Source organism: Nannobrachium achirus, assembly GCF_963921795.1.
Source record: "Nannobrachium achirus genome assembly, chromosome: 11".
Classification (NCBI taxonomy): domain Eukaryota; kingdom Metazoa; phylum Chordata; class Actinopteri; order Myctophiformes; family Myctophidae; genus Nannobrachium; species Nannobrachium achirus.
Window position 1 is genome coordinate 52,132,045 of NC_137820.1, and position 17,445 is coordinate 52,149,489.

Below are 17,445 nucleotides of genomic sequence, written 5' to 3' on the forward strand. Positions count from 1 at the left end.
ACGTGTTTTTCCCCCAATGCTTTACAACTGCCAGAAGATATGGAAAGCAGCTCACTAGAACCAACTAATATACCTACTCAAGAAGATTTTTGTGAAGAAAAAAAAAGTACAATAAATAAGTTCACTTTACTTGAGTAATTACCCAAATGTTCACTTGGGTATCTTTAAATGTACCCTACTTGAATTTCAATCATTTTACTGACTATGGAATAAGGAAGAACTCCGTCCACACAAATGCAACTCCTTGGAACATGCAACCACTTGCAACTAGGCTACTTGCAACCATTGGAGTTGCATTGGTGTGAGTGTGGTGACATGCCTTAAAACTGTTTTGTTGCAAGGAGTTGCAACTAGTTGCATAATATTGGTTTGGCCTAAAAAGCTCCTTGTGATCAGATCAGACAAAAAAACAGAAGTGTAGGGAGCGTTAGGCGGACTAGGCGCCCGCCTACTAACCGAGATCTAATCTCGCCTAAAGTAACAAATAAAATAGATCTCTATTTCCATTGTGTAAAGGCCTGACTGGGCAGTGTAATGTGGAGAGGACCTGCAGGCTTGAAACCCATGTTTCCTATGAAATGTCGCTCAGCCAGTTCTATTCATTGACTGGTAGGCGGCCTATACAGATGTACATTTTGGAGGCCGGGCCATTAGGCTACTATTATTGTTGTGTGTTTTTTGAAAAAACACACTACAATGCCAACCAATTGAATCTTGACTAGTAGTAATATACCAGTAGCTATAATCTTATAGGTGTGTGTAGGTTCACACATAACAGGCCTGTGGTGATGGAAGTTACTGAAGTAGCAATGTGTGATCAGTGGTGTAAAGTAAATAAGTACATTTACTTAAGTTTTGAGGTATTTGTACTTTAGTTGAGTATTTCCACTTCTACCTCTACTCCATTACATCTCAGAGGCAAATATTGTACTTTTACTCCACTACAATTATTTGAAAACTCTAGTAGGCTACTTTTAGATTATTATTCAAAACATACATTAACCACTCCAGCCCTATATACATTTGGGCCATTTGAAAATAGCTACGATCTACAACCTGAACCTTGTAGATCTGCTATTTTCAAAAGATTTTTATACATTTGAAAACTTGGAAATCATGGGACATTCTATTTCTACTGTTCTACATAATGACGAGTAGGTCTACTTTTGATGCCAATTTCCAATACTTTTATACTTTTACTCAAACACATTTTGAATTCAGGACGTGTACTTGTAACAGAGTAGGCTACTTCTACATTGCAGAATTGATACTTCTACTTAATAAACTGCTTTTTCCATCACTGAGTAGCAATGTGGAACTGAACAAGATGATTGCTTTGGATGAGGGGAACTAGTTGTGTCTGCAAGGTGGGTGGAGCCAGGACCGTCATAGTAGGCGTGGTAACACCCATTGGCCTGTCATTGGTGCAGAGCGGTCAAGCCATTCCTCTGCATTGTACTACGTACCGACCCCTTTCCTTTACATGCCCGCTGTCTCAAACATCTGATCTCACTCACTCAGCATCTGCTGCACTGTCTGGAAGTAAAGAAGGGACCACTGCCATCACTCTATCACCATGGCACTCGCGAGCGATCCGAACTACGAGAAACTGGAGCAATGGTACAAAGCCAATGCCGGGAACCTCAACATGAGAGCCATGTTTGATGCGGACAAGGAGAGGTTCAGCAAATTCAGGTAGCCTATGTGTGTGTGTGTGTGTGTGTGTTTCGTAATCTGAGTTAGCCTACCCATACAGAAGAACGCAATAGTTCTATATGTCAGTGTTGTTAACGTTACTTGTTGCAGCCTATTCCACCAAACACCGACCTTCTCTGTAATCGAACTAAACTTTGTGTTCTTTACATCTACACGCTGCTGTGACTTTCTGCCTCAGTACCTGTAGGAGTTACAAGGTCATCATTTCGAAGCATTTCTCACTAGCCTTCGTTTGACACGTGAAAGCGTTCAGAACGTTCCGCCGTGAAATTGTACCTGGTCGACTTTTTTTGTTTGTGAAACTTCAGGTTCGACTTGAATAAAAGATGTCTTAAATGAGCTATAAAGGCCCATCATGTGCAATAGCTGGCTAATGCTAGCGTACTGGCTTGCTGCCATCATACCGCCGCCAGGCTCGTTTCGTGACCTCGGTGTGTGAGTGAACTGTGAATCCTTCCTCCCAACAGTCCTCCGTTAAACTTTAGTTTCTGAGTAGGAAGAGGACACCTTTCTGCTACACGACAGTGACACTTAGGTCTACGTGTTTTCTTTTGGGGATTAAGCTGCCGCTTGTGTTGACTGCAGCGAAGGCGTTTCCTCCATGTGATTAAAGCACTGCCTGGCTGCTACGTGCTGGTCTGCACAGCATCTATCCGATTCTTCTGAGGGAGCATCGGGTTACCGTTACTTGACCGTTTCCCTCTGAGAGTGATTTTCTTTTATTGTTCGCAAATTAAGTTTGCAATGCCGTTCTGAGCCATTCAGATGAATTTCAGCGCCCATTCATTCTTCAGAATATAATAGAATCAAGCTACGCCCACGATGAACACAGCAGGATGACGACCCAGTCGTATCGTTGTTGTACAGCAGATACACTGTGTACTTTTTTAATTCATCGTGAACGTGCACCTAAAGCAATCTAAAGCATGGATAGACTTTGAGATGCTCAGATATGTTTTTTCCCCCGCCCCGTATTAATGAAAGTATGATTCCTGCATTTGTTCACCAAATGACCATGTGTAAATGCAAATGTCATGCAGATTCAGTATCATTTGTCTTTAACTATTTCTAAATATGGAGCTGCAAGTCTGTAAATGTGTGACTTTATATTAATCCACAACATTTTTACCCTCTTTCCTTTTATAATTTTCATCATCACTTACAAGCTGTGCTTAACAAAGATCAGAATTATCCCTGGTTTTAGTTTAGTATGCTGAATGTATGACACTGCTCTTATTGTCTCTGACAGCACAACCGTTGAGACAGGCGATGGAGAGATCCTGTTGGACTACTCAAAGAATCTCATCAACGAGGAAGTCATGACCATGCTGTTGGCCATGGTACTGTAACTCTATAACAATGGCAGCATTTCCTCCTCTGCTTTTACACAAGTCACCGCACACGGTCAGTGTGTGGTTTAGGCTGCAGCTGTCACACTTGATCATCCTTAAGCTCATTCTGTTCGTAGTCAAACGGCTTGTCTGCCTCTTAAAGCCATCCCCATATGAAATGGTTGTCTACATACCAGCTGTTTATCTGTAAGCAATGTTAGCAATTTGTAATTTTACATAATCCTTTATAAATTATGGGGTACAGACGTCCGCGATATAGAGGCGTACCAAGTCTTGGGGCTCTGTGTCCTCTGTACTCGCATGTGGCAATTGAGACCAAACAAGGACATTGTACTGACTGAGGTGCACCTGAGCCCAAACAAGGACATTGTACTAATGTGTTGCGCTAACGTCTTACTTAACTAAGAGAATGTGGTGTAGTTCCGCTAACCTCTTTGAGGAATGAGGAAAATTGTATTCCTTTTTTCTAAAATGGAGCAACCTTTGATTGCTAAAGAAATAACGGCCCAAAGTGTTGGTACATACAGTGTTGCTGTTGATCTTTATATATCTATGGGCAATACATTGATGCATTAATGGTGTCCCTGTTTGCTTATTGTTCCCAGGTCAAGTCCAGAGGTGTGGAGGAGGCCAGAGAGAAGATGTTCTCTGGAGAAAAGATCAACTTCACAGAGGTACTGACTGCTACACTTTCAACACCTTAGTACATTTCCACATTGTGTGAAAGCTTTATGAAAGTGCACAATTTCATCAGAGTTTACGTCCTGATTTTGACTGAGGAGCAAATATTGCTGCTGGTGATAGTATTGTAGTTCTGTTATATGCTATAGTTATAAGGCTGACCATATGTCGTGGTTTATCAGTTTGACTGCCTTATGCTCACAATGGTGCCTGGGGTTGCAGTTTATTACAGCACACGCTCTGTTTAGTCATTCAGGGAAACCTTCCTCTTTCACACACGACACTATGATGCAAAGGCATTACGCAACATCCTCCCCAGTGACACTGCAATTTGTGCAGACTAATAAAGATGCATTCAAAGATAATGCAGCCAAGGTTCGATAGAAGATTCATTGTTTGTTAATAATATAGTTTATTCGCAATGAAACACCTTGTATCATATTCTAAATATTATTGTCTATATATTAAACTGTCTAGAATTCAATATTTATATGCTTTTTACCTGACGTGTGTAGGGTCGCGCTGTGCTCCATGTTGCCCTACGTAATCGCTCAAACACGCCAATCCTTGTTGATGGCAACGACGTCATGCCAGAGGTCAACAGGGTGCTCAACAAGATGAAGGCCTTTTGTCACGTGAGTATTCTCTGTGTGTGTGTGTGTGTGTGTGTGTGTGTGTGTGTGTGTGTGTGTTTGTGTTTGTGTTTGTGTATGCACAAATAGTGTGTGGACGCATGTATCAACTTTTGTGCAGGACTTCAAAGTCTTTTATTTGTGGTGTTTTAAACCTTGTCTTTTAGTTAGTTTTATAATGTGGTGTATTTTAATTAAACACAATGTAAATTCACATTTTGTTGTTTGTTGTGTTTACTGCAGAGAGTACGTAGTGGAGAGTGGAAGGGATTCAGTGGAAAATCTATCACTGATGTGGTCAACATTGGCATCGGAGGTTCTGATCTGGTGAGTTCATTTCACCCCACAAATCCAGTTTACTAGGAGTCAAGTTCAATGTAGTTTTGTTATTTCATAAGATATGACAGATCTTGCACATAAAGAGGGATGGGCTTTAAAAATAACAGACGGAATATCTTTATCATTGTGAGTAGGCTTAGATCAGACTCTTGTGTCTGATCTTTGGAGATTAGAAAATGTATATGGGATTATGGCATATACAGTACACTGTACGTCTTCATCCCACTAGTGTTTTTTGTTTAACTTTTTATGCTTAGCTCATATCTCATGGATGTATTCTTGAGCAGTACCAAAATAGCTAAGGTAACATGGAGCTGTGCTTGGCTTCAATATTACATAAGCTGCAGTGAATCACTACAAATGACTGGTGTTGTGCTTTTGCGACCGAAGGTCGCAGTTTAGTATGAGACATGGCACATCATGTCTCCGTCCGTCCGCCCGTCTGTCGGACGGACGTGTACGCCTTTTTACGGTCTATGGGTTTGCCGCTCTGACATCACTGTGATGTCAGGGGAACCACACTAACATAATCCCTTTTATGCCCATATGGAGATCCCTGATGTCATCCATATTAAGCCCATATCTAACAGGACTTCATATGGGAATGTCCATATATGGAGGCCACATACCACACTAACAGAATCCATATATGGCCAAGACAGATGGCCAATACAGCCCATATCTGTGTGGCTGTTTCTACAGACAGGGATCTCCAAATATGGGCATAAAAGGGATCGTATCTATGATGTCATATCATAGACGTCATAGGACTAACACAGCTTCATTCATACAAATTGATCATGGTTCTGAAGCACGTTTAATTTTTGCCACTCCACCACATTTTGTCCCAAAAAGGCCTTTTCAAAGGGAGGAAATACAAATACACCAAACCTAATCTTTCTACACCCCTCCATTCGCAAGATATGACCAATTATGCCATTTTGACAAAGTTGATCTCCTCCTCAGGGCGGCCTCCGCAGTCTGTTCTTGAGTTATTTCTGTTCAGACGGACAGGAGCTATTACAAATGATATCCTGCATCACGCATCACTGTGTCACAGGGTATTAATGAATCAAGACATTTGACAGAAATGCATAAGGTGGTAGAATATGAAGCCAGAGACAAAAAACAAACTTTCATAATGACACCATGCAGCAGGGCAAAAAAAGCAGCCATTTTATGACATCCTCTTGGAAAAGGTCAAACATCACAATGCATACCCGCCATGACGCAGCAGTAACATTGATTTTCTGTGTGCAGGGTCCACTGATGGTGACAGAGGCTCTGAAACCCTACTCGGCAGGCGGTCCCAATGTGTGGTTTGTATCCAACATTGATGGCACTCACATGGCCAAGACCCTGGCTCAACTCAATGCAGAGACCACACTCTTCATCATTGCTTCCAAGGTTTGAATAAACACAATATTGTTGTGCCATCTTTCATACATGAATTTTTAAATGGAGCCTGACTGATACTGGACATTAATAAAAAATAAAAAAAAGTTCCTAAAATGTTATTGATCCACCACAACCATAATGTCCAAAATTACTTTACTATTAGAAATTGTTTTATTTGTGTTTTTATTTATATATCACCCTAAGCCTATTTTCTGGCTTATGTTCTGTAAAACAATGTAATATTGGTGCGTATTGGACAACATTATTCACCGATAGCCATACAGATATGGTCTGATCAATAACATCTGATCTGATGTATTGCTCAGGATCTAGTTATTATGGTTGTGTTGACATGGACATACAGTAAACGGTTTATGGGTGGTATCGACACAGAATAGCTGTTTATTCTTCCTGTTCTCAGAGATACTGGGGCACAGAATTAATAGTGTTCATTAACTACTGTATGTGCACCGCATTAATATCAGTTTGTTATCAACCTTTTTTAGACATTCACCACCCAAGAGACCATCACCAACGCCGAGTCTGCCAGGGATTGGTTCCTCCAGACGGCTAAAGACGTGAGTCAATTGTTGTTCTGAATACCAATGAGGCCACAGTGTTTTACATACCGTGGTATAAAAAGTGCATGGAAGTATCCGATACAAGTGTCACAATGACATTGTCATCATCTTTATGCATGTTCCTCTCGCTTCTCTCTTTTTTGCAGAAATCTGCAGTTGCCAAGCATTTTGTAGCGCTGTCCACCAATGCAGTAAGTACTAAGTAGCCATTTCCAATGGCACTGATTTCCCCCATATCCCCATGCCAGCCACACTGCATAATGGATTTAACCTTTCTGTGACATTTGACTTTGATATCCTCTCTTCTAGCCCAAAGTGAAGGACTTTGGCATCGACACAGAAAACATGTTTGAGTTCTGGGATGTAAGTGTTTACTGTTACACTATGCTTTATATAATGTACAAATCAACTTTCTCTATTAACAGTATAAAGACTGTGCACGTAATATGATGATGCCATTAGGCAAATTATTAACAGAAATGTGCAAGTGGCTATTTGCAAAAAGTTGAGAATGACAAATGCCTGTATGAAAATTATTTGTAATGTGTTTTTGTTTTTGTTTTTTACACAATCTGCATTAATTTATAAACTTTTTTGGCATGGCTTTGGTAAGGCTCTGAAGAGTGACTCAGACTGTAGTAGCATGCATAGCCTCAGACCCGAGCCAGGTCAAGTTACGCTTTTATACCGTTTGCAATAAGTTTCCTAAACTGTCTTGATCTCATGGTTATAAAAATGTATGCCACTGACCGAACAATTCCATCAAAAATTGTTCTGACATTTTTGATGAATTGTGGCCTTGTCTGAGAAAGTAGGCCAAGTCTGTTGTGTGTTGCTCTGATTGTTTTGGTGACTGTTATGTCATGTTTGCATATTCCAGTGGGTTGGAGGCCGCTACTCACTGTGGTCAGCTATTGGTCTGTCCATTGCACTGCACATAGGTATGTCTGCTGGAATTGCTATTAAAATCTACTGTATGGCATTGTCTTAAAGCAAGAGGTTTAGATAATTCCCAGTTAACACAGCTTTACTATGGTGTTACTCCTGTGAAATTAATTATGGAAAAGTTTGCAGAGTACACAATGCAGTGCTAGCATTTACGGAAATTTTATTGACTGATTAGGCCATTAGGAACGTAGTTGTACTGTCTGGCACTGTGACTGTGTACTTGCAATAATTATCACTTAAATGAAATCAGATTATAAACTAATATGCTGGAATAAAGCCATTATAAAGTAAGTTGTTAACCATGTTAGTTGTGTTTATGTATGCAAATTTGCAAATTTGTGTAATTGTATCAAATTTCCCTGCTCCTCTTGGAAGTATTTAAATTGTGTTTTAAGTATTGTCAAATGTTTCCTCCTTCCTGTCCTGTAGGATTTGAAAACTTTGAGCAGCTTCTTTCTGGTGCACACTGGATGGTAGGCACACTTTTCTACTCTTTCCTCTCCGTAGGCATTATTCAGTATTGTTCTGGCAACTGAGGGCAAGTTGGTGCATGCCACAGAGTATGTGTCATACTCTGGGATCATCCACTGATACCTCCACTGAATCTAATTCATTTTGAAATGACCAATTCTTGCATACTTGTTATTTTACTTGTTGTTTCCTGAGGGAGGCTGCTTTGAAAAAGTAAAGGGGAAAATAAAGAGGAAAAACATAGTACGAGACAAAGAAGACTAGACTAAGACAACAAGAACTCATCACACTGTCAGTCAGTAACAGGAGTTGTGACTCCTAGTATGTTCTTGCACTACATCTGCAAGACTAATCACATTATGGGGTCATTACTGGTACATGACCTCTCATGTGTCATGGGTTCATTCCTAAGAGGGTCCTATTTGGGTTAGAGGAGGGTTGGGGTGGGCCTTGGGAACATGGATCTCCTCACTCACCTTCAGCCCATTGTGTCACCACTGTAAAAATAAGTTGTATGATTTTTAATAATTTTCTTTCCCTAATGCCACCCCAGGACAATCATTTCCGTAACACGCCTCTGGAAAAGAATCTTCCGGTGCTTCTGGCTGCGCTGGGAGTCTGGTACATAAACTTCTTTCAGGCTGAGACCCACGCCATGCTGCCCTACGACCAGTATATGCACCGCTTTGCTGCCTACTTCCAGCAGGTCAGTCACACAGAGACGGAGACACAGACACAAGGGTTGAGAGATGAGGGACTGAAAGACAGAAGCTGGAGACTAACATCTGTTGGTACAACAGGTTATATGTACTGAGTGGTCCGCTACTTGTTTTTAAAATTATTCAATTTTAAATTACTCTTTGATTTTGTTTTTGTAATGGAGTCTTGTAAAAGAGACTTGTACCTCAATTGGACTAAATCAATAAATATATTATACACGCACACAATACCAGCCTCCTTGAGGGCTAAGCAAGTGCCCCACCCGGTTATGCAATACCTATTGTATGGAAATCTTTGTACCGTCTGTCTGTGTCCCTTAATTCCTTAACATGAAGTACAGGCCAGTCTATGACAGCAGTACTATGACGTCATATTGATGGGCATCAGGGTATTCCATATATAGGGATCTGAGGCTTTATCTTTTTTTGTAGGTCTGCTAATCCGACTGACTTTCTTGGTGCATCACTCCGCTAGTGTGTCATCATTTTGACTTGTTTGACGTCCCATCTTTTTGACGCGGGTGAATGTTAACCTGGTGAAATGCTAATCCGCCGACGCTGGTGAATGCTAACCTGGTGAATGTTAACCACTATGCCTAAACCAAACCCTAACCTCAGTAAAACTATGCCTAACCCTAACCCTTAGTCGAAATGATGGGATGTCGAAATGGCAAGATTTCACCACTCCGCTCGCCAGGATAGTTTCCATATAGGGTAACCTCCATGGGCAGGTTAAGGTAACTCTCCACCAAACAGAATTCTTCAGACTCTTTCAGACTTGCAGTCTGTGGAATTTAGTTGGCATCTCAGTTAATCTAACCAATTATTATTTATTTTTCATTATAATGTGTGTATATACTGTATGCACACTGTACACAGTGTGTTTTGGGAGAGTGCACAAGTAGCATCTGTATCTAAATAATCAACAGGCGGAAGTTCAGACACAAAGTTTTACTGTAAGTGCTAGGCCCCCTGCAGCGTTGGCCTGGTTGACATCAGGAAAGCCTGTTTGCTGTCAGGATGTGCAGAGATAGAGAAGCTTGTGTTGTGTCTGATTGTGATCTTGGCTTGTGGTCCACAGGGTGACATGGAATCGAACGGAAAGTATATCAGCAAAAGTGGAACCCGTGTCGCATACCACACTGGACCAATCGTCTGGGGAGAGCCAGGGACCAATGGACAGCATGCCTTCTATCAGCTCATTCATCAAGGTACTGTAATGTTAACACACTGTCTACTACTCTGCAATAAGCAACAGAATTGTAAAAAAGAATAAGACAAGGGTTTTGTAGACATGAGTGTGATGAATAATAGTATGAAAGGAAGCCCTTTTCTGACATGGAGTAAAAATATAAAGACCTGCATTTTGGCATAATGTTGTCAAGCTGTCTTGATTTTGCATCATTATTGGAACACATTTTCTTCAGAACAATGAAAGTACTGCACAACAATAGGTAGGCACTTCAATATTCAATTATAGGCTACTCGCAAGTTGTGTTGTGTGCCGTCCATGCGTCTTTGACTAGTACAAGATATCTGCAAAAGCTTAATCAACTGTCCCAAAGCTGGCTCTCTCTTCCATAGTCCATAGATCTCTTCACTTCAAGTGGTAATGTTTTATTGGATGGGACCGTGTTTTGTGATTAGAGCCGTGGTTTAACCTGCACAGTAAAGGACACCTCTTTCGGCATCTCTGTTGGATGCTTCAACAACAATGCGCTCTTCATTTGAAGATGTTCATTTGTGGGAGGACTTCTCAATGTGCCTTTCAATCTCTCAATGTGCCTTTCAATCTCTCAATTTTATTTTTTGTAATGCTGTGTAGTGTATCGCCCTCCGAGAGAGAGGGAGAGAGAGAGACAGAGTCAGAGGTAGCATAAATAATGATACAGTTCCATGTGCTTTTTTTTTTTTTTACTGGCCAGGATATCTGGATGGAATTATATTATTTTCTGGTCTTTGTCATTTTCTAAAATGGCTTAGACCGGTAATTACTGTACCCAAGGTCCCCTGCAGCGACCTCTGGTGTGCATGTGTGGTGTACATGTGGTCTGTGTGGGTGTGTGACTCCTAGCTCGAATTATTGTCTCTTTCCGTCCCTTGCAGACACTCTTTTCTAGAGTGATTTACTGAGTGCAAGATCATAATCATCAAGGACGATGATGATGATACACGAAAGAAGAAGAGTAAATGGCATGAATCCTAGTCAAAAAATGTAGTGCCAAGAAAACAGTTTAGAGCAGCCACACAGACCAAGTGAGCAGCGCATCTTGAGCCATCCCTCCTTAACATCTGGTATAGCATAACGAAAGCCGTGGTTATAACTTTTCTTTACTGAGTGAAAGAAAAGTAAACTGATTACATTTGGACTGTGATGCGTTCATGGAGCCTCAAAAATAAGGTGGAAAAACCCCAGCAGAATCTACTGAATTAATTAATGATATACCCGGCAGTAGATGTGCTAAGACAAGCTGGTTACTCAAACAGAACTATACTGTAACTCGGTGGAAGGCAACAGGCAGCCCATGGGCCATAACTGGCCTGCCAGCGATAATAACTGGCCCGGTAAATACGTTACAATATCTGACTGACAGTCCCACAGGTAGGATTTGGACAGCAATGGCTTTGCATTGAGGAAACCAAGCAGGATGAACGCCTGCTTCTCTTTCCATTCGTCTTTAAATGTTCTGTTTTCACTGTCAACTTTACCCTTTAGACCAGGGGTCTTCAACAGGGGGTCCGCGACCCCTAGGGGGTCTGCGGGGATACTGCAGGGGGTCCCTGAAATTGTTACATGATTATTGTGCAATTGACAGATTATTAGTTATAGATTGATAGTAATGACATTGGTTCTCAGTTAGCATGTTTAAAATAAAAGCATGAATATATTCTATTATTTTAATAGCATAGTATTTAATGCACAATAACATGGCATCCTAAAACAAAACAGTTTCTTTCCGTTCTAAGTAGAGACCTTGAAGCATGAAAGGGGTTATGTTTGAAAAGCATGATCGTCTGTCAAAAAAAGGTCCTAATAGTGCCACATTTGAGGATGGTGCCTGCACAAAATGATTAAATTATTATATAGAAGAATTTCTATCTTCAACTATAACATTTGATTACACACATTTAGTACCGTAGTTATAACACCACACAAACTTTATTTTTATTTTTATAAACCTTTTTATAGCAATATAGTGTATATAAGATGGTTTGTAGCATGTTCCAGTTCCTAAATTAGCCATTGATTGTGTTCTGGCCTGCCATCTAATGGCTTAGAAAATAATTGGCCTGAGGTCAGATTTACTTGCTGACCACTGCTGTACCTTTGTGAATGTCAGTTTTCCTTATGCGTTATCTTTGACCATTTCAACTTATGTGTTATCCAACCAGGCACCAGAATGATTCCTGCTGACTTCCTCATTCCTGCCCAGTCACAGAACCCAATCAGGGACAACCTTCATCACAAGGTACCCTCCCCAGTGACCCAATAACAGTTCTCATAGTTTTTAATCTCATTATTTGCAGAAGATATCTGACCATTTTGAATGTGAAAACATGTACTGTACCTTAGTCTGCTTTATTCATGTGTTGTAATCCAGTGCCTGTGGGGAAACAGAAGGATTTTGCAACTGAACAAACTGTAAACGTCTCTTTCTAAATGGTTCAAATTAATAGTCTGTCCTAATTCTGGGTTGTTCAGATTCTGGCGGCAAACTTTCTGGCCCAGACAGAAGCACTGATGAAGGGGAAGACCTCAGACGAGGCCCGCAAAGAGCTGGAGGCCAGTGGCCTGGGAGGACCGGCCCTGGAGAACCTGCTGCCTCACAAAGTAGGTGCACACAGATCATAGATCTGTTAGTCAGCTGATTGTCCATTCCTGTTATTGATCTTAACCATAATGCACTGTAGTGTCCCAGTTCTGGGCATGTCATAATAGGCAAACATTCAGGGACAATAGCACATGTATAAGCCCATCAAGTTGTGCGCGATCTTGTGAGTAGGGATGGGTATCGTTCACCTTTTAATCAATACGATACCCTTTTCGATACCTGGGAATCGATACGATACCTTTTTCGATACCATTTTCGATACTTTTTATTAATTATTATTATTAAAAATTATTATTTGCCTTTTTCTATGGGCTATTTTATAGACGTTGGATCATTATCATAATAATAAACATTATAGGCTATTCTCGGCTATTTTCACAGTAACGAGTGTAGCCTACTAAAGCAGTCATTAAACTTTCAGTAGCCCAACTGTTACAGATGCGACCGGCAAGGGTGCATTCAAAAGTATCGAAACAAGGTATCGTTCGTTTTTACGTGAACCGATACTCGATAGTATCAACGTCAGTGAATCGATACCATTAAAAGTATCGCCGACGATACCCAACCCTACTTGTGAGTATTTTGAGAATTGGGGTAGAGAGGGAAAAGGAGAGGACCCTCAGTGGACTCGGGTCAACAAAGAATATATATAGGGCTTTCACTACTAGTATTCTTTACAGAGTTGAACCCACTGGTAGTAGATTAGTCGTTAACCTATTATGTAATAATAAAGACCACTGTGGCACGGCTTTTCACAACAGCCAAGTTACCATGACAATGTATACTCACACAAACCCACGTGTGCACGTTACTGCAACATAACAAAGTCCAGCATTTCATAATTGCCACATTCATTTTAGCTGGTACAATAATAAGGAATGGAAACTGGACTCACCAAACGGTCTTTCTGCGTCTCTCGTTTAACAAAGTAATCCAGAATGCATGATGGTCATGACAACAGGCTATAGGCTAGGCTAGCTCGCTACACAAACACTCCACCGTCCTTTAATGACTTCTAATCAAACAAACGTTGGTTGGTCTGTTAACTATTTCCCCCGAGAAATCCTGGTGACGCATGGTTAGTTGTGAACTGCTGTCTTCACTTGCTGCTTTGTTCGCACTACCATTTTAAACTGACAACTATTCTGTACTGTAGTCCCAGCGTTCGCTCTGACAGAATGAACTTTGGATGAACTCTGGGATTAACCCCTGATGAGGAAGATGCTGATAGATGCAGTGTGTGTGTGACTCACTGAATAATATTCAGTTTATAATCGTTGTTAAAAATAAACTAACTATAGTATAATACAAATGAAATGAGCTCACTAGGCCTACATATAACAACGTTTTGACTAGTACCTATACGATCAACTAGTGGTTATACTGGTCGACTAGTCAACTAGTTGACTAGTTGGTGAAAGCCCTAGTATATATATATAGTGGTTAAGCTTGCAAGACTCAACTCTTACATTTTACAGAGGTTAAAATCCCAATGGACATTAACGTGTCTGCTTATTTGAACCTCACTGTAAATTTGTTTTGTTCTATCCCAATTGTGAATTAATTAATAGTTTTATCTTCTTTTCATCCATGTCCAACATTAGGTCTTCCAAGGGAACAAACCAAGCAACTCGATTGTTTTCAAGAAACTGAGTCCCTTTATGCTTGGAGCTCTGGTTGGTAAGTAGTGGGTGTTGGCATGGATTGTTCCTTTGCCCCATTGGCATCTTTGGTCTGGGGGAAGAATTTTTGAGCAGATAATTTATGATGGAGGAAGTAAGCTAGTGTTTCTACTGTTGGGAAGTAAGCTAGTGTTTCTGCTGTTGGGAAACAAGCGTGTTGTTTTGTTAGTTATACTGTGTTTGAGGCATACTGAATTATGATGAGGGGACAATAATTTGTTACCAGTATATCTTCTGGTGAGACCTCAAAAGTCAGCATGATATATTTTAATGAGCACCAAGGGATTTCTTTCACCCTATACTTTATTTTGTATCCATGGCTATCAAACCAAAGGAACCTTTTTAGACTAGAGTGGCATTTTTTGAAAAACATTTTTAAAATCGTGAAAATAGCCCTCTGTGTTTTATGCTTCCACTCTGATCTGATGTCCTGTGTTTTACAGCCATGTATGAGCACAAAATCTTTGTGCAAGGTGTCATGTGGGACATCAACAGCTATGACCAGTGGGGGTAAGTCAAAAACCCAGCCATGTAAATGATATGCAAACAACACTACTTAATGAATCTTGGGTAAACTTGTAATACTTTTGAGGGCAACTTTAACGATGAATTGGAACATAACATCTTAAAGCCAAACCACACCAAGGAATCGCCTTGCAATGCAACATGCAACTACTCGCAACCATTATCCCCAATGGCAGTTGCAAGAAGTTGCATTGGTGTGGATGGCCTTAACTGTTTTGTTGCATTTTTTTTTCCAACATTCGAAATGTGTTTTTTGGGTTGTTTGACAAAGTTGTTGTCTTCCCTTCCCATAGGGTCGAGCTAGGCAAGCAGCTGGCCAAGCAGATCGAACCTGAGCTCAAAGATAGCGCTGAGGTCACGTCCCATGATTCCTCCACCAACGGGCTGATCAACTTCCTGAAGAAAAACTTTGCCTGAATAACCTCCCTCTGCTCTGAGCTTCAGTTTGTAACCCAACACCATTGGCTGAATAATTTAAGTGTTGTCCTCCCATTGGCTAAATTAATTCACTATGTAGTCCTTGGCCACGTGAGCACTTTACGTTTGTGATCGCCAGTATGTTAATTTGAGTTTTGATGTACATTGTGAGACTTGACTGTATATGTTGATATGTATAACCTTTTAAAGGGAATCATCTGGTTGCTTTTCTGAGGGGAAGAAATACAATCTCCCATTAATAATGTGCAGATATTGCTGTAAGTGAAAATATGCCCCACACTTTATTTAGTCAGCACTGAGTTGCAAAATAAATGTTCCATTTGTCACTTTATGCACCTGTATTATCATGCTTTGGTTACACAACACATGTCATGTGGTGGACACTTATTCCTATCCCTCAAAGGTTAAAACGAAGTTTTGTTTAAGAGTCAAAGTGTTCAATAATGAACCCTTCTCTACAGCTCTGATGCATTTTTCAGCCAATCAGCAGAGCGTATCCATTTAGCGTTCCGGGTTTGTCTGCTCACTACTTTTGTCACCACTTTCAAATTCACATGTTTATCCTGTATACTGTGAGTTTTCTCCTGACTGGATAAAAGTTCTATCCCAAAATGCATCTTCTGTTTACTAAAAAGCTCTATAGATGGGAGCCTCCCTGTTACTGAGTGAACAAACACAAAAATAGCAATGATTGCTATCAGAATATTTAGCACAAATATCACTTACTGCACCTAATGTATAATTGTGTATTTAGACTTATACATGCTATCTAATACCTTGTCAGATACTGGATTATGTGAACTAATCACATACTTTGGTTTAATTAAAATGGCATAATGTAAACTAATCAGTAATCAAATCACACAAGTTTAATCAAACAAATTAATGTGATCAAATTAGGAAAGGCAATTGCATTTTGTCTATGCGTCTGTAGGAATTGCCCACAATGGTGTCAGCGTTAATATTATAGTGATCGTCAGTGATATTGTTGGTTCTGTAGTTTTGGTTAGTATTGTACAGTAGTTACACGGTACTATAGTTAGGGTCAGTACTATTAGTTAACTGAGCTGCAAATGACTAATCTGGTTGTATTTATACTGTATAAATCGGACGTTTTCAACTGTGAACCAGGGACCACCACCCTGACTAAGAATCAACCTGGGGACCACTGTTGTGTTGGGTGGGGATATGTGGACTAAAATTAGTTCAAGGTGGGATTGGGTGGCCTTTGATATATTTCCTAATTATGATGGCACTTTCCCTTCCACTTTTCAGTGGAATTGCTTGACCTGCGTCCCAGTGTCTGACTTCAAGACTTGTCATCTTGAGTCACCAGGTAATTTTTGTGCACTTCTCAAGTAGTGGTCCATGGCATGATTGCAGCTGGTCCAACTTCGCTTTATACATTACTGAATGGATGACCAGGAACCACATGAAATACCTTCATGGATCACCAGTTGAAAACCTGATATAAATGATAGATGAAAGAATAGGGTTTTCAGTTTCACAGAACAATACTGTAGGTGTGTTTCTAATGCATGTGAACTGACTAAAGGTTATCTTGAAAGTATTATATGCAAAAGCCTTTTTTTGTCTTTATCTGAGCAATGCAATCTAGCAAAGATCAAGATCTTTTTATGTTTAATATATACTAGCCCTTACCCGTTCAAAGATATGAGCTCCAAAATGATGTGCAGTGTGTGGGTTATGGGATGTGCACTGTGCATACAGTATATGAGGGATGGAAAGTAACTTTAACTGGTGCTTGCATGATAATATGTAGGAGCATCAATGTAAGAAATACCCGTTTCGTTTAATGGCTACAGAGATACACCCCCCCCCCCCCAGCCCGCCCACCCGCCTGCATACACACCCGCCTGCCTGCACACACACACACACACACACACACACACACACACACACACACACACACACACACACACACACACAGAGCTGGTTAAACATGTTGCCTCATGCTAGATGCAGAATAGATGTGCCTCATGCTAGATGCAGAATAGATAGTAGATACACCATAAAAATGCTAATATAAAGTATATGATTTGTGAAAGTGACAAACGGGCTTCACAGTTATGTCAGGTGTGTTCATATGCTAATGGTGATGCGATTTCA

The 17,445-nt window shown here is 40.5% G+C and overlaps 1 protein-coding gene across 1 annotated transcript; it reads left to right on the forward strand.

Moving 5' to 3' along the window:
• The first annotated feature begins 1,478 nt into the window (after window positions 1-1,478).
• gpia (glucose-6-phosphate isomerase a) lies at window positions 1,479-15,646 on the forward strand. Its single transcript, XM_080736609.1, has 18 exons — window positions 1,479-1,695; window positions 2,966-3,056; window positions 3,674-3,742; window positions 4,265-4,384; window positions 4,625-4,708; window positions 5,981-6,127; window positions 6,625-6,696; window positions 6,846-6,890; window positions 7,009-7,062; window positions 7,580-7,640; window positions 8,077-8,120; window positions 8,672-8,824; window positions 9,919-10,048; window positions 12,231-12,307; window positions 12,541-12,669; window positions 14,275-14,350; window positions 14,796-14,862; window positions 15,171-15,646. Exons 1-18 carry the CDS (start codon window positions 1,577-1,579, stop codon window positions 15,292-15,294), a joined length of 1,662 nt encoding a protein of 553 aa, XP_080592735.1. The 5' UTR covers window positions 1,479-1,576; the 3' UTR covers window positions 15,295-15,646.
• The last annotated feature ends 1,799 nt before the right edge of the window (window positions 15,647-17,445 follow it).

Bases quoted from the DNA above. Each gene is read 5' to 3' on its own strand.
- gpia (XM_080736609.1), top strand. From the start codon at position 1,577: ATGGCACTCGCGAGCGATCCGAACTACGAGAAACTGGAGCAATGGTAC. The intron at 4,385-4,624 runs GTGAGTATTCTC...TGTTTACTGCAG, and splicing joins AGATGAAGGCCTTTTGTCAC to AGAGTACGTAGTGGAGAGTG. The intron at 14,863-15,170 runs GTAAGTCAAAAA...CCCTTCCCATAG, and splicing joins AACAGCTATGACCAGTGGGG to GGTCGAGCTAGGCAAGCAGC.